The 23,466-nt window shown below is 41.2% G+C and overlaps 1 protein-coding gene across 3 annotated transcripts; it reads left to right on the top strand.

Annotated features, from left to right (window-relative positions):
* The first annotated feature begins 549 nt into the window (after positions 1–549).
* LOC141272959 (uncharacterized) lies at positions 550–21,761 on the top strand. Of its 3 annotated transcripts, none has more exons than XR_012322045.1 (6): positions 550–746; positions 6,845–6,950; positions 9,294–9,475; positions 11,544–11,917; positions 13,173–13,630; positions 13,672–14,228. XR_012322045.1 is itself a non-coding variant. In XM_073684189.1 (6 exons), exons 2-6 carry the CDS (start codon positions 6,856–6,858, stop codon positions 21,744–21,746), a joined length of 771 nt encoding a protein of 256 aa, XP_073540290.1. In that variant the 5' UTR covers positions 550–746; positions 6,845–6,855; the 3' UTR covers positions 21,747–21,761. The 3 variants fall into 3 exon arrangements, 2 of the variants coding, with proteins under 2 accessions (XP_073540290.1, XP_073540291.1); XM_073684189.1 differs by lacking the exons at positions 13,173–13,630; positions 13,672–14,228 and adding exons at positions 18,998–19,085; positions 21,715–21,761; XM_073684190.1 differs by having other exon boundaries at positions 13,173–14,228.
* Positions 21,762–23,466: the final 1,705 nt, after the last annotated feature.

Consider the following 23,466-nt stretch of genomic DNA (forward strand, 5'->3'; position numbering starts at 1 on the left):
GGGGCCATAGACTATAATGGTGCTGGCAGAGGGACCGTGCGCTCTGTTATGCATCATTTTCCGGTAGTCTTCTAAGTCAGTGTGTCCGCCTCCAGTAGGCGTCCATGCCTGAAAGTGATGCACGGCAGAGCGCATGATCACTCCGTCTGGCACTTTCGCCCAAATCCTGTTTTGTGGGTGGTTCTGATATAAGCCCGACAGGACCACCAAACAGACACAATGTGAACACACCCTAATAAGATGATAGAGATGCTGGATGTGGCTGACTAGTCAGGAGGTAACACATTATAGCCTTACAATAAAGAAACAATAGTTAATGTGTATGATATCATAGAACTATAGTTAGAAGATACTATATAAGACTAGTAATGGCGTCCTGTGAGCTATAACACTGTGCTCAGCAGGCTGTCACTACACACACAGGACATGGAGTACAGTGAGTAATGGCGCCGTCACCCCATGACGCACATAGCCCGGGCACTTCCTCTCATGTTTAGCTGTAAACGAAACTTAGCAAGAGGGACGGCTGAGAGGCTGGGGCGCGTCATGTGACCAGGAGCGCTGCCCTTCCGGCGCCATTTTGGGACAAGTCATATATTTCTACGCTAACGAAGAGAGAGGTAGCAGCGGAGGTCGTGTATACATATTGCGATATATCTGGCTGGTTCTTCCAGGTATATCCCTTATGTATACACTACCTTTCCCGGACTTCAATTGCCGCCCCCGCTAGGAGCCCTCCTTATCAGGTGAGGAAGCTGAGCTTTTATGTCCCTTCCTTCGGTTTTTAACGAGGCGGCGGCGCCAGATGCTGAGGCGGATAGAGGCGGCCATCGCTGGGGTCATCTTCCTCATACTGGAGGGAATTAGGGAGAAAAGGGGGACTGGAGTATGGCGTTCAGGTGGGAAAGAGCGAGTCGCCCCTAGTGGCCAAACCAGGTATTGGTGTCTCCTGTGTACAGGGGCAATGACCTGTACTTGGGACTTTTCCCTGGTGCCTAGTGGAAGGCACAATCACTCAGAAGGGGTCTTAATTAGAAAACTACTGAGGGGCTGTGAGGAGGAACCAGCAAGGAAGCACATTACCCCAAAATCTCTTCAGGGCCACACTATTTCCTGTCTGGATATTAATGGGTTTCTGCACTCTTGATAAGGCAAAAGCTTTGATCATTAAGCCTCTTAAAGCAATTTGATGTGTGTGTATATATATATATGTGTATATATATATATATATATAATTATTTATTTCACACACTGATAGATTTGGTGTAGGGATCACAAGGTACAGGTTCATCCTGACAGTTTAACCCCGCAGATGTCCCTATTTAGTGACCACAGCACATGAGGGGTTTGACAGGGACAGCGCTCTCTTTCCACCTATTGTCTCACTGCAGGGTATTGATGAATGTTATGGCAACCAGAGACCTAACAATGGCCTCTCCTGTACACCGATGCCTATTAGATTATGCTGGAGGAGAGATCTAATAGGCTTCTCTGTTCAATATAAGGCTGTGTGCCCATGATGCTTTTTTTTTGCTGCGTAAATTCACTTGCGGTGCTTTTTTCCAATCCGCAACATGACAATTTCTCTAGTGGGTACGCTGAGTTTTCTGTGCAGAATTTCCCCATACTTCTGCATTAGACACAGATAAAAAAACGCACATGTATTTTTCGTGTGTTTCCGCGGCGGAAATGCATCAAAAACGCATATAATCCGCTCATGAGAGTGTCAAAAACAAGGCAGCTTTATTTAACCCCTTTACCCCCGAGGGTGGTTTGCGCGTTAATGACCGGGCCAATTTTTACAATTCTGACCACTGTCACTTTGAGGTAATTACTCTGGAACGCTTCAACGGATCCCACTGATTCTGAGATTATTTTTTTCATATTGTACTTCATGATAGTGGTAAAATTTCTTCGATATCTCTTGTATTTATTTGTGGAAAAAAAAGGAAATTTGGTGAAAATTTTGCAATTTTCAAAATTTTAATCTTTATGCCCTTAAATCAGAGAGATATGTCACACAAAATAGTTAATAAATAACATTTCCCACATGTCTACTTTACATCAGCACAATTTTGGAACGCAATTTTTTTTTTTTGTTAGGGAGCTATAAGGGTTAAAAGCTGACCAGCAATTTCTAATTTTTCCAACAAAATTTACAAAACCATTTTTTTAGGGACCACATCACATTTGAAGTCACTTTGAGGAGCCTTTATGACAGAAAATACCCCAAAGTGACACCATTCTAAAAACTGCACCCCTCAAGATGCTCAAAACCACATTCAAGGACTTTATTAACCCTTCAGGTGCTTCACAAAAATGTTACTTTAGACCCAGTTTTTTATTTTCACAGGGGTAACAGGAAAAAATGGACCCCAAAACTTGTTGTGCAATTTCCCCTGAGCACGCAGATACCCCATACGTGGGGAAAAAACACTGTTTGGGCGCACGGCAGGGTTCAGAAGGGAAGGAGCGCCATTTGACTTTTTGATTGTAAAATTTGCTTGAATAATTAGTGGACGCCATGTTGCGTTTGGAGAGCCCCTGATGTGCCTAAACAGTGGAAACCCCCCACAAGTGACACCATTTTGGAAACTAGACCCCTCGAGGATTTTATCAAGGGGTATAATGAACATTTTGAACCCAGAGGTACGACACAGAATTTGATAACATTAGCTCATCATATTGAATAAGTTGTCATTGGTCTTGAGCACAAGTGCTCGCTACTTGAGTTTGAATCGGGTACTCAGGTATGCACAATCTATCGCAGGTGCTCGAGTGACATGCTCGAGTCCCCGCCCGCATGTTTCACGGTTATTAGACACCCCCAAAAAAACATGCGGGGATCGCTCGTGCATGGCAGGCGATCCCCCGCAAGTTTTTTTTGGCAGCGAAGCATATGGGGCGGAGACACGAGCATGTCACTCGAGCACCCACGATACTCAATGCATACCAGAGCACCCGATGCAAACTCAAGTAGTGAGCACTTGCCCTCAACACTGGTCACCATATCATCGTCTTTTTTTTTTTTTTTTTTTTTTTTTTTTACTTTTGAAAAAATTCCCAACCTTAACCCTAACCCTAGAGTTTATTTTTTACACCGTTCCTCGTGCGGTATAAGTGATTAGACGACTTTATTCTTCGGGTCGGTGCGATTACAGCAAAACCAGAATCATATGGGGTTTTTATGATTGACAGCTGTCACAAACTAAAAGACGCATTTTTTTTTTGTAAAATCTAGTTTTTGCATCGCCATATTTTGAGAGCTATAATTTTTCCGTATTTTGGCCTACAGAGTCATGTGACGGCTTTTTTTTTGCGGGATGAGTTGACGTTATTGGTGCCATTTTCAGGCACGTAACATTTTTTTAATCGCTTTCTATTCCAATTTTTTCGGAGGCAGAATAAACAAAAACTCTGGATCCACATTTATATTGTTTTTCTATGTTTTGGCGCTTTTACACAATGAAAGCTATTTTATAGAAAAAATTATTTTTTTGCATCTCTTTATTCTGAGAGCTATAACTTTTTTTATTTTTCGGATGATGGAGCTGTATGGCAGTTTTTTTTTTTTGCGGGACGAGATGACGTTTTCAGCGGTACCATTTTTATTTATATTCATCTTTTTGATCGCGTGTTATTCCATTTTTTGTTTGGCGGTATGATGATAAAGCATTGTTTTTTGCTTCGTTTTTTATTTATTATTTTTACCTTGTTCACTAAAGGGGTTAACTAGTGGGACAGTTTTATAGGTTAGGTCGTTCCGGATGCGGCGATACCAAATATGTGTACTTTTACTGCTTTGTTTTGATTTTTCATAATAATTATTGATGGGTACATTATATTTATATTTTTGGTGGATTATTATTATTATTTTTTTTATATATTTGAAAAGAAAATTAACTTACATTTTTTCATTTTTTAACACTTTTTTTACTTTTATACTTTGTCCCACTATGGAACTTTCACTTTTTTTTTTTACTCTGATCACCTGTATAGCATACCTGTGCTATACAGGCTGTCAGCGCTGCAGATGCAGAAGATACTTTTGTCATGCACTGCGCATGATTAAAGTATCTTCCTGCTGTCTGGTGACCCGGATGTTGTCATGGCAACATCCGGGAAGCCGCTTCAGACAGCGTTGGACGCTGGCAGGAGAGGTGAGTATCGCGATCACCTCCCCTTGCCCCCACAATGCTATGATTGACTTCGCAGCATTGCAGGGGTTAATGTGCCGGGAGCTGTGCGGGACCGCTCCCTGTACATAGCACCGGGTGTCAGCTGTGACAATCAGCTGACACCCGGCGGTGATCGCGCCTGCACCGCCTGTGTGCAGGTGAAATCAACAGGGCATACTAATATGTACCTGGCTCTTAAAGTCCAGGGCGCAGGTACGTATTAGTACGCCTTGGGCTTTTAAGGGGTTAAATATGACCCACCAAACAGACAAAAAGTGCAGTGACAAAAACCCAATGATAAAACCGAAGTAAAATTCTGCAATGTCAAAAATTGATTGTGGGACTGTAGCCCAACGCTGCCGTTCTGGATAATGCACAGCTATGCATAAGTAGTACAACGCATTATCTATGCGAACAAAGGATATGTTCAAATAGAGGACTAATAAATAGTTTAAAACCATATTAGTTCGTTATTTGTCTTACACTGAATTCCAGAAGGCCTGGTTCTTCTTGTGGTTCTACCACTTTAATTAAAAACAAAGGGAAATAAAATGTTATATTATTATGGGACACACTTGACTTATGGACCAACCGCTCCAGCTTGTTAAACAAAAAAGAAACCCTCATAGAAAATAACTTGTGGAGATAAAACAGGAAAACCTTTAAAATGTAGCATTGCTACTTTTTACTGACTATCTCTGTTTTTTGCTTACAGGATCAGTTTCAAATAGCAGATTACTTGACAGTTTATATTCAGTAATATATGTTAAATGTTTATTTTTCCACATGCTGTAATGAATAAACTGATCAGTTTCAAATGGGAGAACAATGGAAAGCCATTAACGTGTCCATTTTTCATAGACTTCAATGTTAAAAACAGATCCAGCTGAAATCAGTTTTTTAAAAACTGTCAAAAAGTTGTCTGCACAAATTTTTTGCCAGTGGCTTGCTGCTGGATCTGTTCTAATGGATGATTAGTGGACATGTGAACACAGCCTTACATTGATCACGACTTCTAGAATGGATTCTAGCTAAAGTCTGCATTCAAAGGTGCAAAACTGGATGTTTGATTTGTTGCTCCCCTTGGGGATAGGCTTCTGGCAGGGCTTGTCTACCTATATATGGCTGATGCAAGCACGCATGTTTGTGGGGACAAGAGCAAGGTGACTGTCCAATGGTCAAAGGTGTAAGCTCCATGAAAGCAATGTCTGGTTCACTACTAAGATCATATCTGTAAATCTGGTAGATGCTGTCAGTGTCCTGTGACACTTAGGCTATGTGCCCACGATGCAGAAATGCTCCGGATTTTTTCCTGAGCGTTTCTGCATCTCCCTGGCAGAAAAAAACGCATGGGGATTTTACATGCGTTTTTCTGCCAGGGACAAGCATATGTCTCGCGTTTTTCACATGTGATTTCGCATGCAGGTTGTCAAGCGCTTTTCCAAGCTATTTTGGCATCACTTGGAAAAGGGCTTGACAACTTGGTCACACTATATAAATCCATGCAACCGGCCAAGTGTGACCAAGTTAATAGTAAAAGAGTGGTAAAAAATAAACATTATACTCGCCTTCTGATGGCGCCCGGCGTGTTGGGCGGCTCTCGGTGGTCTAGAAGGACCTTCCATGACGTCATTTAGTCATGTGACAGGTCACCCGACCACCGACGTCAGCGGTCGCGTGACCCGTCACATGACTAAATGACGTCATGGAAGGTCCTTTTTAGACCATCGCGAGCCGCCCGGGAGCCAGGACACATCGCAAAGGAGACCGGGGGACATCAGAAGGTAAGTATAATGTTTATTTTTTATTTTAAATTATTTTTTTTTTATTTTTTACAGGTACTATGGGACCCGGGTCTGGAGGAGAGTCTCCTCTTCTTCAGACCCGGGTACCATCCGCACATTGAATCGCTTAATATCCTCATGTGCACATGTAGTGATGCAGATATTATGCGATTCAATGCAAGTCTATAGCGGCGAAAATGCCGCGATTATGCAAAATTAATGGTAGTGCTGTCGATTTTTCCGCAATCATAATCCTCAGCGGAAATTTCCGCAGCATGTGCACAGCACATGCGGATTATCATTGGGGAACATTGCAGGCCTTCTACCAAGCGTTTTTTAAGCTTTTCCGCTGAAATGCTTAAAAAACGCATCGTGGGCACACAGCCTTAGGGTTTGTGCACACGATCCATACAGGCAGTGCTGCTTTATATGAACGCAGGTGAATCCGCATGTGTTAATTGAACCATGTGGACTCACAGCATTCAATATATTGTAGTGATTTAATCTCTTTTGCGGAGACTAGTGACTTTGCTAGAGAAATTGACATGCTGCGGTCTGGAAAGATGCGCCTCATGTCCGTCTCCGTGGGTGACCTGCAGCCTCATCAGATGAACGCATAGTGGACATGGCATTTCTACAAATCCCATCTACTATGCTGTAGCAGCTAGCCGCTGCGGGTTTGACACTGCATAACATTCAGCGTCAAACCCGCAGCGGCTCCTGACTGGGAACATAGTCTTATAAAGACTGTCTAACTTAGTCTGCTGCCGATAAACCAGGATGGGCCGGTAGGAATGTTGCCTATTTGGTTTTCTGTTACCCTAATGTGCCTCCCTTCATCGGATTAACTGTAGAAATAAATGATTTATTGTGTTTTAACAGAGCTGGACTGCATGCATTGCTGTACTGTGTATAAATACCAGATGTTGCTCTGCAGTGACTACATAGAGCACTCTTCATCCGGTCAGAATTCCAAAGATGCAGACAAGTAAGTGCATTATAACTGCTTCATACATGGATTGCTTGCTTCAGAAGTTCTGTGATTGCATATGGAGGAGCAGTATTGCATGCACTTTCATCTTTATACAGGAGCTTTCAAGAATATAGTCAGCGAGGTCATGTTTAGACATGGCAGGTTTGTGGTTCAAAATACTGCTCTGCAAATCCACTGTAGCATACAATACAAATAGATGAGGTTTCAAGCTATATGTAGTTGGAAAATTCAGCAATCAAATTGGAGCATGTTGCAGATTTTCACCGTTTACCAAGCATATTCTGATATTCATATCTCAATCCAATGCAAATTCTGCACCTAATTCATGCAGGCTTTGCAGCAGATACATTGCACACGTGCAGCAAGATCCTTGATGCTACTATTACCCCACTAATCAACTTTGCTTAACCCTGCTGTTCTGTTAGGGTCCATATGACCCAAAATGAAATTAGAGACCCTGCAGATTATTTATTATGCGGATCTGAAACTTGTGATTAAGTGACTTTTCCTCATTTGAGGGGTTCTTACTATGAGTGTTCTTTTTTTGTTTACTTTTTGCTACACGCTGAATGTTACACTTGTACTGTTCGGGTCAATATGACCCGATAACATTTTATACTGTTCAACACGTCACTAATTATTTCTGCCTGAAAAATGTATTTGTTTTCCTGTGTACTTCATCTCATTATTCAAAAGGGTGGAGCTTTCACTGTTATCAGTGAGCAAGTACTCATCCAGTCAGTTCTCTTTAAATTCTGTGAGAGAGGACACAAGTAATTCTAATGAGCACAATGCACCATGACAATGCAATAAGTAATCGAGAAGACAGAAAGCCGGACATGATATTAGATTATAATGCCACAAAAAGGGCAGTTGATACACTAGATCAAGCAATATCAACATACACATGCAAACGCAAAACTAATCGTTGGCCAACGATGATATTTTACAACATTGTAGATGTTTCGGCATACGACACATTTGTTTTATGGAGAGAAATCAACCCCAATTGGAACAGAAATAAGCTGCATAAAAGAATTTTTATTGAAGAATTAGGAAAATCCCTTGTTAGGCTGTATATCGAAGCCAGAAAAGTAAATTCCAGATGTGAAGGAGCAGCAGCCATTGTGAAGAGTGTCCAGCAGCATGCTCAAGAAAGACTCCACAGCCTCCACCAATACAGCTACCAGCCAAAAAAGGAAGAGGTGTAGCTTTTGTCCATCTTCTTGTGAAAATAAAACAAATCTGACATGTGCTGGGTGTGCAAAATATCTACGTAAAGGACATGTGTTTTATTATTGTGTAATAATGCATGAACCTGTTCAACCTTTTTTAGAGATAACTTCAGTTTTTCTTTTTTTTTTTTTCATTTGTTTTATAAAATATGTTAACACAACATTATATTTAGTTAGATTTCATGTTATAGTAATAGAAATCTAAAGCATGTTTGTTATTTGTGTGCAGAATGCTATAAAGCGAACATAATTGCAAACAGCCCGTATAACCTTTTTCTGAAAAAAAATAAATAAGTTTTAATTTCATTTTTCATTTATGATCAACCATGTTCACATACAGTTTAATAATGAAATAGGTATTCAAATAAAAACACAGTAGGTAAAATCAACATTTTTTTTTTTTTTATAGGTCGGGTCATATTGACCCGAAACAGTACAAGTGTATAGTAAATGAGATCAGAACATCAGGGTTAAACGGGTTATCCAGGACAATTTAGTTTTTAACTATGGGCTTAAGAACTAACAGGCAGGTAGTTGCTAACTGCCTGCCTGCTGTGCCCTGCACCAATCTCTCCTGGCACAGAACGATCACAGACGGCTCCTACCAGCGATTCAGCGGCTTCTGATGTCGACAGCAGCGGCTTCTCTTCAGCTCTGCTCTGTTGACTGGGTATTATTGCCAATGTCATGCTGGTTGACAGCCGGACCTCGCAGTTAGCCTGCTCTGTTGACGTGGAGCTGCTCTGAGCCAGTGCCAAATAGAACAGGGAGGTAGTTGCTTGTGTTAGCAACTACCTGTGTTTTTTTTTTTGTTTTTGTTTTTGTTTTGTATTTAGGCCGATAGTTAAAAATATATAAAATAGTCCTGGACAACCCCTTAAAGGGCTCATTAAGGCATCAGTTTTCCATGTACATGTGCTGTTTGTGATTTTCTCTGGAAGACATTGTACCCCTTATATTGTCTTAGGGACTGCCCACATGACATTGTTTTTTTTGTGTGGTGTTTTTTTTTTTTTTTTTTTTTTTTTTTTTTTTAAATGATATATATTTGTACATCTACATATGTATTTGTAGATTGATATATGTATATTACTTTACATAGAAAAAATGGATTTCACAAGTCGTCTTACAAAATTACAAATGGAAAGCAACCAAGAAGAGAACTCTCTAATTCTGAAGGTCCTTCATCTATCCAGGAGTTATCTTCCCCAGACAGGATAGTAAAAGAGCTCAACCAGTTTCACTTAAAAGGAAAAGAACTCATTCAGATTCTGGAAAAAGATCGTAAGTATTTGGAATGATCCAAGTGCTAGCCATAGCTTTCAGACAAGCAGGGGTCGCAGTCATGCCTTTTATAGGTGTCTGACGCTTGTAAATGCATTTTCACTTTTGAAAATCAGTTTCACCCTTACATCAACACATGAAGCTGAGCAGGAGGTGAGAGCAGATGCACGGAGCTGTACATGAGCCTTTTTTGCTGAATGGAAAGCTTTATGCCCCCACCCCCTCCTCTTTCTGTTTGCAATCAGAGGTGCTGCACAGTGGGCAGCTCTGCCATTCTGAATGCTGGTAGTCTTCTGTCCTCATAGATTTATTACCAAGTGTACTACAGAGCCAGTGACGCACAGAGGAAATGCTGGGAGGTCATCAGCACTCTGTCATACTGCTACCAATCTCATCAGGTGTGACCAGTGAGAGAGGGGGTGGCTAACATTTTAGAGGGAGGATGCTACACTTGCTGGATAACCAAGTTTGGCATAGCTAATGCGTTTCCTATATATCTAAGGCTTCATTGAGATGTTCATTTTTCATGTACGTGTTCTGTCCATGTCCCCCTTATTCAGTTTTCCCACATTTGGGTGTCATGGTCATACAAAAGTATAAGAATGTTGTTTTAAAAAAAAAATAAGATGTAGCAGAGAAATAAAAATGGTACGGTTCTTGAAATATAGTGACACAAAGTAAAAAAAAAAATTTTTTCTTTTTTTTCCAACAATGTTTTACTTTGTGTCACCATATTTCGAGAACCGTACCATTTTTATCCTCCTCCTCCTCCGGTGAGGTGACCAAAAAAAGCAATTCTAGATTTGTTTGTTTTTTTTCTTTGCATTTACCGATTGGATTAATTTCATAGTTTAATATATTGGGCTTTTACGAACACTGCAATACTAAATATGTTTAACAGGGTAAAAGGGGTGACTTGATCTTATATTTTTAACAACTGTCTTCTTTATTTTTTTTTACATTGTTACCCCCCTTACGGGACTTGAACCTGCAGTCAACCAATAGCACAGTATTGCTGTATATAGTGAAAATCTTGCTCTCCTTGGTCAACCAACAGCTGACCTACACAGGAGGACTGAGACGACAGCAACGATGGTCTTCAGCTGGCTCATGGCCTTCATAGTTACTCATTGGTTCCCTGCGATTGCATTGCAGGGGGCAAATGGGAGTCAGTGTGCATGAGCATTGGCACATGTCCTATTGAAATGCCACTGTCAAAGATTGAGAGAGGCATTTAAAGGGAACCGCTTACCATGAAAATGCAGTCCAATTTGCCGGCACCATGTTCTAGACCAGGGGGAGCTGAGTAGATTGATATATAATTTTGTGAGAAGACTCAGCATCACTTGTGTTTTATTCTTTTAATCCTCTGCTCTTTCTCTGATTTTTTTTTTTTTTTTTTGTCCAGTGTCCTATCAGTGACTGACAGTTTTCTTTGACAGCTTTCCTTGTATGTACAATTTTACAATCACTGATTGGATCGCCCACTAGACTGAAAATCCTAGATATCAGATGGCTAAAACAGTTATACTGAATTTTTTCTCAAAAAACTGTTTGTCTAGCCATCTCCCACTGCTCTATAACATGGTGACTTGCTAATTATTGAGTGTCGTGTCACTGGTACCTGCACCTATCGGCAAAATGGGAAATTTTATTCCCGCTACAAAATGGGAGTGGCATGTTTTATGGCTGACTACCACTCCATTCTTTCTGTATGGGGCTGCCAGGAAAAGCAGAGCGCAGCGCCATATGGAAAGAATGCAGCACAGGTCGCACATGCACACTGCTTCCCCATTTTAATGGGATAAAAGTTCGTTTGCTGGTTGATGCAGGTTCCTGTGGTTGGACCCCCTCTGATCAACAAGTTGTCACTTACAGCAGATGGGTGATAACTTGTTTTTACCGGACATCCCTTTGTTCATGCTTATGGCATTGTTATATTATGTCTAACAGCCTCTGATGTAAATATGGACTTAGCCTAATTATCCGATTTCCCTTTTTCAGCAGTCTGTAGTTATTCACCGTAATAAGTTATTTTATAAATCTGATTGTAAAATCTGTTTAACAGAAAAGAACCTTGAAGCAGTCTCAAGATTTGTGCAGAACAATAAGGATACATTAATAACATGGGAGAACAGCGACTATTACCTGCGCTTATGTGATCTTAGTGGCACTATTTACATGGGGCAGAAATTTATGCAAGAAAGCTGGGAAGAGTTATATCTCCCCAAACCTACCAGAATGCAGGTATTTGGCACCTTGGAAAACATTCAGGTCATGCTTCCTAGTGTGCAGTGGATCATACTTGTGGGAGAGAATGGATGCATCTATGCTTATGGGGAAGAAGAGCTGCATTTAGTTGCCAAAAACTTACAAGAATTTGTAGAAAATGGCATCTCTAAAATTGATACTACATATGTGGAGTCTGACGCCAGCGATGAGGTAAGATGTCATTCTGATATTTCTTATTGTCTACTTTCTAGTCCTCTTCATCTTTCCCCAAATTGCATTCTGGCTCTTCAAGGCTGATGTCAGCCCTAAGCTCGGTACCTGATTATAAGGTTTTGGAAATTAATACATTTAATGATTGGTGGTGGAGACCCCAGGGGTTTGATTTCTGCTGATCTTCGTGATGACTTATCCTAACAATGTACTTTGATAGGAAAGCCTCTTTTATAGGATGTTCCCTTAACACATTTATCGCCTATCCACCAGATAAATCCTAAATGTCTGATTGCTGGAACCTCCACACACCCAAAGTTTGGGGGAATCTTTATTGAACAACTGTGTTCTCCATTACTGTTTACAGTTAATGTTGATTTCATGGAGCAATGATTGCACATGCTCACTAACATTTAATAAAGGAGACTTTGTAATCGATGGAAGGTTGAATCTGTCATCCCCAGCGATCATACATTGATTACCTCTACTGTGGATAGGTGTGTATGCTACAAGCCCTTTAGTGTGAAAATATGAATATTAAAAATATTGGTACATTCAGTGCTTGTTTTAGTACAGTGGAGCTGTAAATCTTTACGGACCTCAAATTATTTTGACTCCACTCAGAAGCTTCAATTACTGGACTTACTGAGCTAAATTGCCAGAACTGAATACCAATGATGCAATCTAACCTTGCTTATCCTGCTGACATTACAATTTTCATGGAGAGGTATATTAGATCTTCTGCATCACTTTAACAAAGTTGTCCACTCCTCAGACAATCCCTTTTCAATCATTATGTGCCCCCGAAGTATAATATCAGCTATACTCCCGGCAAGCGCCGTTCCAGCGGTGTCCATATTGGCTCTCCCGGGGCTTACATGACATTATGCCTCTTGAGCCCTGCAGCTAATTAGCGTCCGCTTCACTCATCCCCCCCCCCCCCTCCCCCGGAGGTAATTGTCATCTGGAGAGAGTCAGAGCTGCAGTTGCTGTCTCACTTCTTCCAGATATCAGATTTGCCCGAGGGGAGAGTGAAGTGGCTGCTCCCGGGGTTGACATGACATTATGCTCACATAGCATAATGTCATGTCAACCCCGGGAGAGCCAATGTGGACACCGCTGGATCGGTACCGGAGGTGAGTATAGGTATTTATTTTATTTTGGTGGAACATCGTGACTGAAAAGGGACTGTCTCAAGTAGTGGACATCTCCTTTTTAAGGGTTTTGTTAAATTGTTCCCATCATTATATTGCAGGAAGATGAACTTCTGCACCAAGATGAAGAAATCCTGAAAATCAGACAAAGAACAAAGGATTTTGTAAACAAAAGTGCCAATGAGTTTGACGATTTCCTGAGTTTTCTGTCCTCATAAGAGCAGTGTCAAGAACAAAATCAGAAGAACCAGTGTTCTGCAGTAAAGTCCGCAGTGATGTCCTGCTCATTGAGCTAAATGTGGTCTGGGTGAACACGGCCACAGTTACATTCATGAACTAGACCTGGCTTTACTGTAGAGCATGAAATTAATGTGTTTTCTTTGTGTGCCCTAGCTCATTCAACATTTAAAGAAGTTGTCCACTACTTTTTCATTGACGCCTTATCTGTAGGACAGGGCATCAATGTTTGATCGGCCTGGGTCCCGCACCCGGCACTCCCACCGACCAGCTTTTATGGACGCCGGTGGCTGGAAGTGCTTACGTACGGTGCTTGGCCGCCGCGGGTACTGCACATCCGCCTCCTATTCAATTCAGTGGGAGGCGGATGTGCATTACCTGCGGCGGCCACTACAGCTAGACTGCCAAGCACTGCAGGTAAGCATTACCGGCCTCCGGCTCCGATAACGGCTAATCGGCGGGGGTGCCGGGTGCGGGACCCCGGCCAATCAAACAATTGCCCTATCCTACGTATAGGTCATCAATGAAAAAGTAGTGGACAACTTCTTTAATAGAAAGCCCTGCAGATTATTTGCTTTTAAACTTTCTGCCATCTCCTGATAACTTATGAAAAAGGCAAGCAAAAAAAGGTGCTCACTAGTGCCATATTGACTGCAAGGATTTGAAAACAACTAGTGTTGGTGCAATGCTAACCTTGCAAAGTTGTGCGGGGAATAGGCACAACTCTGAACATCTGGGACCTGCACCTCCCAGCAAGTGTAAGGTCTCTTCAATCCCTGCAGCAAAGGGATCCGGAAGATAATCAAAGGTTTAAAGCGGCTGACAAAAAAACAGCATTCAGATGGAAGCTGATTAGACGGTAGCATCTCAAAAATGATTGGTTTATGCTAAAAAAAAAAAAAAAAAAAAAAGTTTTATTTGAAGAATTAACCATTTTTGAGATTTAAGACTTTTTGGCAGCATCAAGTCTGCTTGCAGTTTTTTTCTGAGGCCACTCTAACATCCTGATAATTTGTCTCCCTCTGTAAAGGGAATCAGTACAGCGGCCATGTATGTACCGCAAGAAGATGCCAGGGATTTCAAGAGCAAACAATTTGTACAATTACAAACAATATGTGCCTTTAATGTAGCAATAATGCTAAAATTTGCCACACATTCCCGCCGAACAAAAGGATTAGGAGATTCAATTCCAACGTTCCCAACGTCATGTCTGAAAGGCCAGACAGGAGGCACCCTAGCACAATAGATGGTTAGCTGAAGTGAATTTCGCCAATGCGCAGTAAGCATTTAATGTCAGCTCCTGATGGTGTATATCTATCCTGCTACAGAATAGAAGAACCTCTATAACAAGACAGATATACACCATCCGGAGGTGTCACCGATTTAAGAAGCAAATCTATTTAAGCAAATAGACAGAGATGCTTTTTCATGCCACTGTGAGACTGTTAGTTTTAATGTGCTAACATATATAATTAGTCACACAGCTAAACAAATGATAGCTGTGATGATCTTGTCCTTTTGAGGATAACTAACTTGAGAAGGATTCCTGGGAAGGCTCATAGCCAGGCACACATGACTAGTGATGAGCGAGTATGTTTTGTTAACCCTTTTGCCGAGTATGCTCGGGCCGAGCTCCGAGTATTTACAGCTGCTCGGTGATGAGGTTAAATCGCTCCCGTGTGCATGATTTGCGACTGTTTGACAGCTTTAGTACATGAGAGGAATGTGTAAGAAATAGACATTCCTCACATGTATTAAAGCTGTCAAACAGTCGCAAATCATGCACACGGGAGCGATTCAACCATATCACCGAACAGCTGTAACTACTCGGTGCTCGCCGAAAAGGTTAGCAGAACATACTCGCTTATCATTGCACATGACCAATTAGTTTTAGAAATTTCCTCACCTAAAAATCTTCTAATCTGAATGTAGTTGCTTTGACATCAAGCAAATGGATTTCTGCAAGCTATAGGTGCACGAATCTGACTCGTGGCTATACTGTTTGGGATAAAGCAAGCACTCGTCTTGTTGCTTGATGTCTTTTTGTATCTAAACTTTAAATGTTTGGAACAGTCTTTTAGGTAATCGCCTATCCAATGGAAACATAGGTTCAGTGTGGGTCCCAACACTTGTATCCTCACTGATCCTGAGATTGGAGCTTTGAAATGCCCAAAAAGAGTTGGAACAGTGGCCGTACATTCGTCCCATAGCTAAAATCACTCTCTGTGGGTATGCCAGATGTGTACAGAGTTTGGATAACTGGCAGTCCTGTAGAGAGAGAGAATAGATCAATGGCATATATGTACAGCCATTTTGAGGGGACAGCTAAGATTCTGTTCTGGGGGGAAGGGTGGTCCAAGCTGTTGTGTAAAATATCAGTAAGACAGTTTGTCTATTGTCTTTGGGTCCCTTTACATGGGCCGACTGGTGGCATTGTACGACCACCGATCTGTACACGTTTAAAGGGAATCTGTCAGCAGGTTTTTGCTACTTCATCTGCGAGCAGCCTTATGTAGGCAAATGGAAGCTGAATCCAACCATGTACCACTAAGTTTAAAGGGTGCAGCCGTTCTGACAGTTTTTAGATCTAGCAATACAGCAAATTTTTTTATTTTTTTTTCCATCCGATAAACAGACTGCTCGTTTATCAAGTGATTGGCAGCCATTTTACACTGCAAAGCTATTGCAAAATCAGCCTTATTTAGACCGCTTGTTCATGATTATTTTGCAATAAATAATCAATTTTGTAACTACAGCTTAAGTCAGACATCCTTTATAGTTTACTCTCGTAGGGATGGGGGTGACAATAACACTGGAGTGCCACAAAATTGCATCCAGAATAGTTGTCACTTTATTTTTTTTTTTCTTTTAGCTTCCAGAAATATTGCCTACAGTTCACCTGTTCATGGTGCAGTGTTTATAGCAGTTCAAGGTAGGGCGCAGTCAAACGGTCACATAAATCAAACCTAGATCGCAACGCAGTGCACTGACTTGCCGGTGGCTCTCCCGACCTGAGTGTGACAGCTTCATGTGTTTCTATGCAGCTGCCAGCCAGGCCATTCACTGCGTTCCAGTCTCGTTCCAATTCATACAGTCGTCTGACTGCGCTCCTAGAATTGCTTTTTTAGTGAAAAGGGGGGGATTTTTTTATACCAGACGTGGAATTTTTTTTTTAATTTTTTTTTAAGGAAAATGAAGCAGCAGGTCGGCCTGACTGCTACTCCATTCATTCTCCATAGGGGTTGGATGCAGTGCAGATCGGGCATGCTCAATGCTGCTTCATTCTAGTAGAAAAAACATTTTCCTATCAAGGATAAAAATTCTCTGTTCAGCCGATCGGTGCGGTTCCTAGTGGTCAGACCCCACTGATCAACATGTTACCACGCTCTTTTTAAAGGCTGATTTCCCAAATGCCATCAAAACTTGGTGTAACTGTAGGTGTTTACTAGATCCAGGTCCCTGAATCTTAATGTTAAATAAGCGGATAACGCAAAGCCTGTATTCAATTATAATATCTTTATCGCCTACATGTCCTGCAGCACTTTACAGTTCAGATGATGCCTGCAAAATTAAAATCAGAGTAACAAAATATTGAACACGTGGAGCCATGGTCCTGCTCACAAGAGTTTACAATCTCAGAGAATAGGGATGACAAAAAAGGTTAAAAGTGCTTGTTTTGGTCCGGTCATATTTTGTAAACTACTTAAGCAGTTCAGCTCTCTTTCACTAGCAAATATCTGTAAATGCTTGGATCTGTTAACACGTCCCCCATATCCCTGTAACAGGACGTGTACACCTCCATTAATATTACAGACTGCTATGTGCAGGGGCAGATTATATAGAAACTGCCCTTAGAATTTTGGACTGTGGAAGATGTGTAGTCAATAACAGCTACGCCAAACTTTTTTGTCAATCTTTTAATATGTGCAAACAAAGCAAAGACTGTAGATCTGTCAGATGAGCTCTGTACACAGGTTTTCATGGTTTCATAAATTACTTTCTATAGACAACTAAAAGCACTTTCTAAGGGGACACTCCACTAGCTAATGACAACCGATAGACATGTTAAACCATTACTCAATCTTCAATGTTCATTGTGATTGTGCACACATATCCACCATGTCCGATGCACCGCCATTCTGGAATGCATGGAAAAGTCAATAAGCTGGCGTTAGTCGGTGTGCGTCTCTAACAATAAACCCATGCGTGGTTATAGCCAGCGGGGAGAAGAGTGATCACCTAAATGTACTGACTACGGCTACTCGTGATTTAGTGTAGTATTTTCTGGAGTGACACTTCACTGTGGCGAGTGTCCCCTGAGTGCAGTCTGTTTTTGATGACGACTGTTCTCTGCATGTCTACAGCATATGGCTAGTGGATGTCAATTCCTCCACTGATACGTATATATGTGTATACAGTGTCCATATGTATATTCAATTACAATAGTAACTAGCTACTGAACCTGTACTACGCCCGGGTGGTGAGCATTTTTATTGGTACATTTTTAATTTTATTAATGTATTAGCTGAAAGCAAACTTTTTTATTGTACAAAAACTTCTCTATAAACCACATAATTAAAAATGCATCGGAGTGTGGGCGTGCGCAGTGCTATGTTAATTTAGTAGTACAATGCTTCAATAAAATGGCGCCAGAGTCAGCGCATACCGCGCTACCTGGTGCGACACTGTGTCTGCGAATTCACATATACAGTGTCTTCAATAAAATGGCGCCAGAGATTGTGGCATGTACTGACTCTGGCGCCATTTTATTGAAGAAATGTACTACAATGTTAACATAGCAGTGTACATGCCCCGGCCATAGGGATAATGGCGACAACTGGCGCGTGCGCACTGTCTTCAATAATAAGGCACTGTAGTGCGGTATATGCACACGCTGACTCCAGCGCCACCCATCCCGGCTTCGGAAGGAAGGACGCATCCAGCCTTATTTATAAGATGTACCATACGGACAGTGCTGTAAATACCATTTGCGTGAGGTGAAGAGCAGGATTGTTACTCTATTCACAATCTGATACATAAATGTTGCAATTAATATAGTATCAGGAAAGCACTTTTGCTGTAATCAGTTTTGCATTATTCTAGATGTATTTGCTTGTGTGGTATGATTTTTTTTTTCGCTCCATTGTTATATATGATAACTATACCTTGATTCATGCTCAAAGAATTTTACATTATGTGAGAGCATATGAAGGGTTTCTGGAAGGATTGCAGATGGCATCTTGCCCTTTACAAGTGTCTTAGGTTTTTCCTCTTGAGCTTAATTTAGTGAAGGGTATTTCTTAATGACTGTATAATTACAGTTTTCTAAACTTGTTTCTGCACATTTATATATATTTTAATATCAGTGTAAAGAATTACCTAATAAACTTTTAAACCAGGTTTTGTTTGTTTGGGAAGGAAATCTACATAAACTTTTTCACATGTGCTATGGTTTAGAAATGTCTACAACACAATACTACACTGTATATTTCGTGAGCTTTCGTATGTACTAAAAGGAGAACATGAAACTGCCCGTCTCAATTGTTTTAACATTCAACTCCAGATGTGACTTGTCCTTGGAATGTAGACATTTGCATTGACTTTTTTTTTTTTCTTCATGTTCAAGAAGTTTAATTTGCAGTGAATCAACATGCATACCTCTAAAAAATGGAGTGTCTTCCTCTTACAGATCTGGAAAACTGTGATTGGAAATGGTGCAAACAAAATATATCAACCTGGAACATATTTCCAAGATCTAACTATTGGAATGACAGAAGGTCGGTATTAATGGCTTTAGTGAAGTGCAAAATCTACTTTAAGGAAAAATATATTGATCACACAGATGGATCACATGTTGAACTTAAAAGAACATTGTAGGAGTATCTTAAAACTGTTTAACATCCAAAAGCTGCATGTCCAGAAACTAGCAACTGACTTGTGGAGAAATTCATCATATCAGACCTCTACAGTGTTAAGAAAAAAAGATCTACAATACGCCTTGAAGATTGTGGGGGATCTGCCTACAATATAGAAAATCCTGGGTTGTCCTTTCAGCCATATCTTGTGTGTGTGTACAGTATATACCTTGCTAAAAAGTTTGTGTGTCTTATAGTCTGCAGGCAGTTTCACGTTCTCGACAATAATGCTGATATCACATCAGTCCAAATTACTGAAGGAACAACTCTCCTCCTTCCGAACACTAATCTGATCAGTGAAGGGCAGGAGCGAAAGCTTCCAGTACCTGCACATCTCTAAAGCTGCACGGACATCTTCATTAGAATACATCATAACCGCAAAGTAATGTAGTGATTTACAAATAACCATTATGTGGAACTAAAAGAGGTTTACATAACTCCATGGTAACTATCTCATTTTATGGCTTATTTAGACTGCTTGAGCTTGACACTTTACTGATCTGATTACACAGGCCGACACAAACTGATGAGGACAGGATGATCATGAACACTCATTTTGTCCCCATACAGCAACATTTTGTTGGCAGCGCATTCCTTGTTTTACACCGTGGTGAGGTGATTTCGGTTAAGATGGTAGTTTATGTTGGCATAAACTACTAGCGAATCACCTGACAAATCAGTTTTTGATCATCAGGTGATTGCCACCATGTTTACATGGTTGATGATTGAAAACAATTAGCTGACTTTCTGCTGATCTACATGTGCCATTAGGCTACGTTCACTCAGCAGTCACGCTGTGACTGAAAACTGTGGCCACTATGATCGATCATACAGTCTTAAAGGGGTTGACCACTTTCAGGAAAGTGGGCCACAAACTAAAATACCTAAAATAATAAAACTCAACAGGTAGGTAGGTACTCGTCCTCCTTGAGTCCAACACTGGTTCCTCACCTCTGATGTGGTCCAATGTGTTTTGCCTGCAGTGGTGACGTCTTAACAGCGAGTATTGCCGCTCTGGCCAGTCATGGAGCTCAGTGGTGTGAATGCTGAGCTCAGTGATTAGCTACACTGGTGATGCGCGCTGTTGTTGTGATGTTACCACTGCGGACAAACTATTGGGACGGAGCTAGGGAGCCGGCTCTGGACTCGACAAGGGTGAGTTCCTGCTGAGTTTATTTCAGGTATTTTCACAGTTTGGGGCCTGTTTTCCTGAATGTGAACAACCCCTTTTAAGTGATTCTGCAGGGAAACTGAAAGACTGCAGCAGCACGGGTGCTACGGGGTTGTCTAGGACTTGAAAACTGAGGCATCCTTAGGGTACGTGCACACAATCAGTAATTGCTGCGGATTGCACGCAGCGGCCAGATGTTACAGCATAGGGGATGGGATTTCAAGAAATCCTATGCCCACTATGCGTTCCCCTGCACCTGCGGCTCACCCGCGCACACAGACATACGGTGCGTCTTTCCAGACCGCAGCATGTCAGTTTCTCTTGCGGAGACACTAGTGGAATGTATAGAATGTTGTGAATCCGCATGGTTCAATGAACACATGCGGATTCACCTGCGTGCAGCGCTTTGGACGCAGCTTAAAGTATGCTGCGTTCAAAGCGCTGCCAATACCGACCGTGTGCACATACCCTTAGGATAGATAATCATTGTCTAAGTCAGGGATGTCAAACTCAAATACAGAGAGGGCCTAAATAAAAAAAAAAAAAACTTTAACAAAGTTGCGGGCCAACATTTATATGTATAATGGGCCCCACATAGTCCCCCATACAGTATAATGGGCCCCACATAGTCCTTCATGCAGTATAATGGGCCCTACTTAATCCTCCATGCAGTATAATGGGCCCCACTTAATCCTCCATCCAGTATAATGGGCCCCACATAGTGCTCCATACAGAATAATGGGCCCCACTTAATCCTCCATGCTGTATAATGGGCCCCACTTAATCCTCCATGCAGTATAATGGGCCCCACATAGTCCTCCATACAGTATTAACGGGGGGTTGGTGCCAGCATCGCGGGCCAAATATAATCACCCTGTGGGCCAGAGTTTGGCATGTGGTGGGGGTGCCACACCCAGCACCCTTGCTGATCAGTGGGCCCTGGTGCCAGCGATGGCCGGAACTGCTCAGTTGTGGAGCTTCACAGCTTTGTCAACTGTATAGTGGCCACAGCTGGTTGCTGCATATCCGCTCCCTATTTTAATCAATAGGGGATGGTATGCCATATCCAGCTGTAGCCACTTATACAGTTGACAGCCATGAAGCTCCACAACTGAGCAGTTCCAGCTGGCCCCAGGGGAAGAACTGATCAGCTGGGAGTGTTGGGTGTCACACCCCTGCCCCGTTTAAACCACTGGTTTTGAATGTAATCTTGGAGGATTGTTTTAAATTGAATTTGGATATGTTCGGCTTACAAAGTTGAGTAATGTTAAATGTACTAATGCTGGTTTCTAACCTCTCTTAAACTCCATTCACATCCAGAGCCGCACTCCTCCTCCTTCGGTTGCCATTAAAAGATGCATTCCTAACAGACTTCAATCATCATCTATAATGAAGTGCGCTACTGTGAGTTATCCCATTGAGTTATTTCCAGAATGCAAATTGCAAGTTCAAGACGCAGACGCTGAGATAGCAGAAAAGTATGAGCTCAAAAACCTGCTGGAGTTTGCCATTTGTATAATGTAAGAGTGTCTAGTTTTGGACATGGGTTAACCCCTTCCTGATCTGGCGATTTTTCCATTTTTTGATACCTCCAAATGACTATATTATGTAGCGGACATCTTTGTCTAACTGCAGTGGCTGGCGCTAAGCTCCCATTGTTGCTGTTAATCATTTAAATGCCACTGTCAGTTTCTAACACCGGAATCTAAATAGCTGCTGCTTTTCACGTGCTCTGGATTGCATAGGCTTCTCATGATACAATCACTGGGCACTGATGGGTTACCATTGCGTCCGGAGTCCTTCTGAAGGTGTTGCTTTCATTTTGGTACTCCTGTGAAGCTGAATTACATAGGTGACCATGATATTCATTATATATTGTAGTATATGGTGTAAGCGAACATGGGTTCAACAACCAAAAAATAAAGTGGACAAAAAAAAACCATTTTAATATTTTTAAATCTTAAAATATAAAAATTTTAAAGAGAACCTGTCACCATATAATTGCAGTCAATTCTACAGCCATCATGATGTAGAGCAGGGGAAGCTGATTAGATTCATTTAAAGTTTTGTGAGAAAAGATTCAGTATGACCTGTGATTTGATCATTTATTCCTCTGTTTTGTATGGAATTTTAGGTCCAGTGGGCGGTCCTATCAGTGATTGGCAGCTATCTCTGTAAGCAAAGTTATACAAGAAGAGCTGGTTGTATGAATTTATTTTCACAATACTATACGTCGGTCTGCTAAACTTCCCCTGCTGTATATCAGGATGCCTGCAGATTAGACTGCATTTTCATGGTGACAGGTTCTCTTTAATGGCACCCTTTTTTGCCCATTAAGAATAAAGACTTTATGAATTTATTTTATTAAAGCATATTTGGTATCGCCACATCTATCAAAGTGTGTGTGTGTGTGTGTGTGTGTGTGTGTGTTCAACCCATATGGTAAAAGTTGTAAAGAGAAAAACAAAACAAAGCCAGAATTGCGGTTTTCTGATCACACTTCCCTAAAAATTGCAATAAAAAGCAATGTAGGCAATAAAATTCCTCTTGCCCCAACACAATTCAATTGATGGAAAAATAACCGTCTTGGAATGTGGCGAGATTTATTTATTTTTTTTACATGAATTTTCTTTTACCACTGAAATAATAATTTTAAAAAAATACGCAGGTTTTGTGTCGCCATAATTGTACTGACCTGGAGAATCATGCTCCCAAGGTAATTTTTACCATACAGCGAATGCGATAAAAACAATTGCGGAGTTGCATTTAATTTCACCATTTCATCCCACTTGGAGTTTTTGTCCTTGTACATTATATGATAAAATGAATGGTGTCATTCAAAAGTAAAACTCGTCCTATAAAAAAAACAAGCCCTCGTGGTTATGGCGATGGAAACATAAGTTATGTCTCTTGGTGGAAAAATAAAAGTGCAAAAATAATTTGACTGCGAAGGGAAGGGGTTGTCCTGTAAAGGGGCAGAGCTACACTGCTCACATCACATGGGGCGGGAGTGCAGTTAAAGCGGTATTCCCACGAACAAAGTTCATATTAATCAATAGATTTTGTAATAAC

The sequence above is a fragment of the Phyllobates terribilis genome, unplaced genomic scaffold, assembly GCF_046119375.1.
Source record: "Phyllobates terribilis strain yellow unplaced genomic scaffold, ASM4611937v1 Scaffold_5__5_contigs__length_657084704, whole genome shotgun sequence".
Classification (NCBI taxonomy): domain Eukaryota; kingdom Metazoa; phylum Chordata; class Amphibia; order Anura; family Dendrobatidae; genus Phyllobates; species Phyllobates terribilis.

What these genes read in the sequence shown, in the direction of transcription:
- LOC141272959 (XM_073684189.1), top strand. Translation starts at nt 6,856, where the DNA reads ATGCATTGCTGTACTGTGTATAAATACCAGATGTTGCTCTGCAGTGAC. An exon ending in AATTCCAAAGATGCAGACAA is followed by an intron (nt 6,951 to 9,293) that starts GTAAGTGCATTA and finishes TACTTTACATAG; the next exon opens with AAAAAATGGATTTCACAAGT. An exon ending in TCAGATTCTGGAAAAAGATC is followed by an intron (nt 9,476 to 11,543) that starts GTAAGTATTTGG and finishes TCTGTTTAACAG; the next exon opens with AAAAGAACCTTGAAGCAGTC.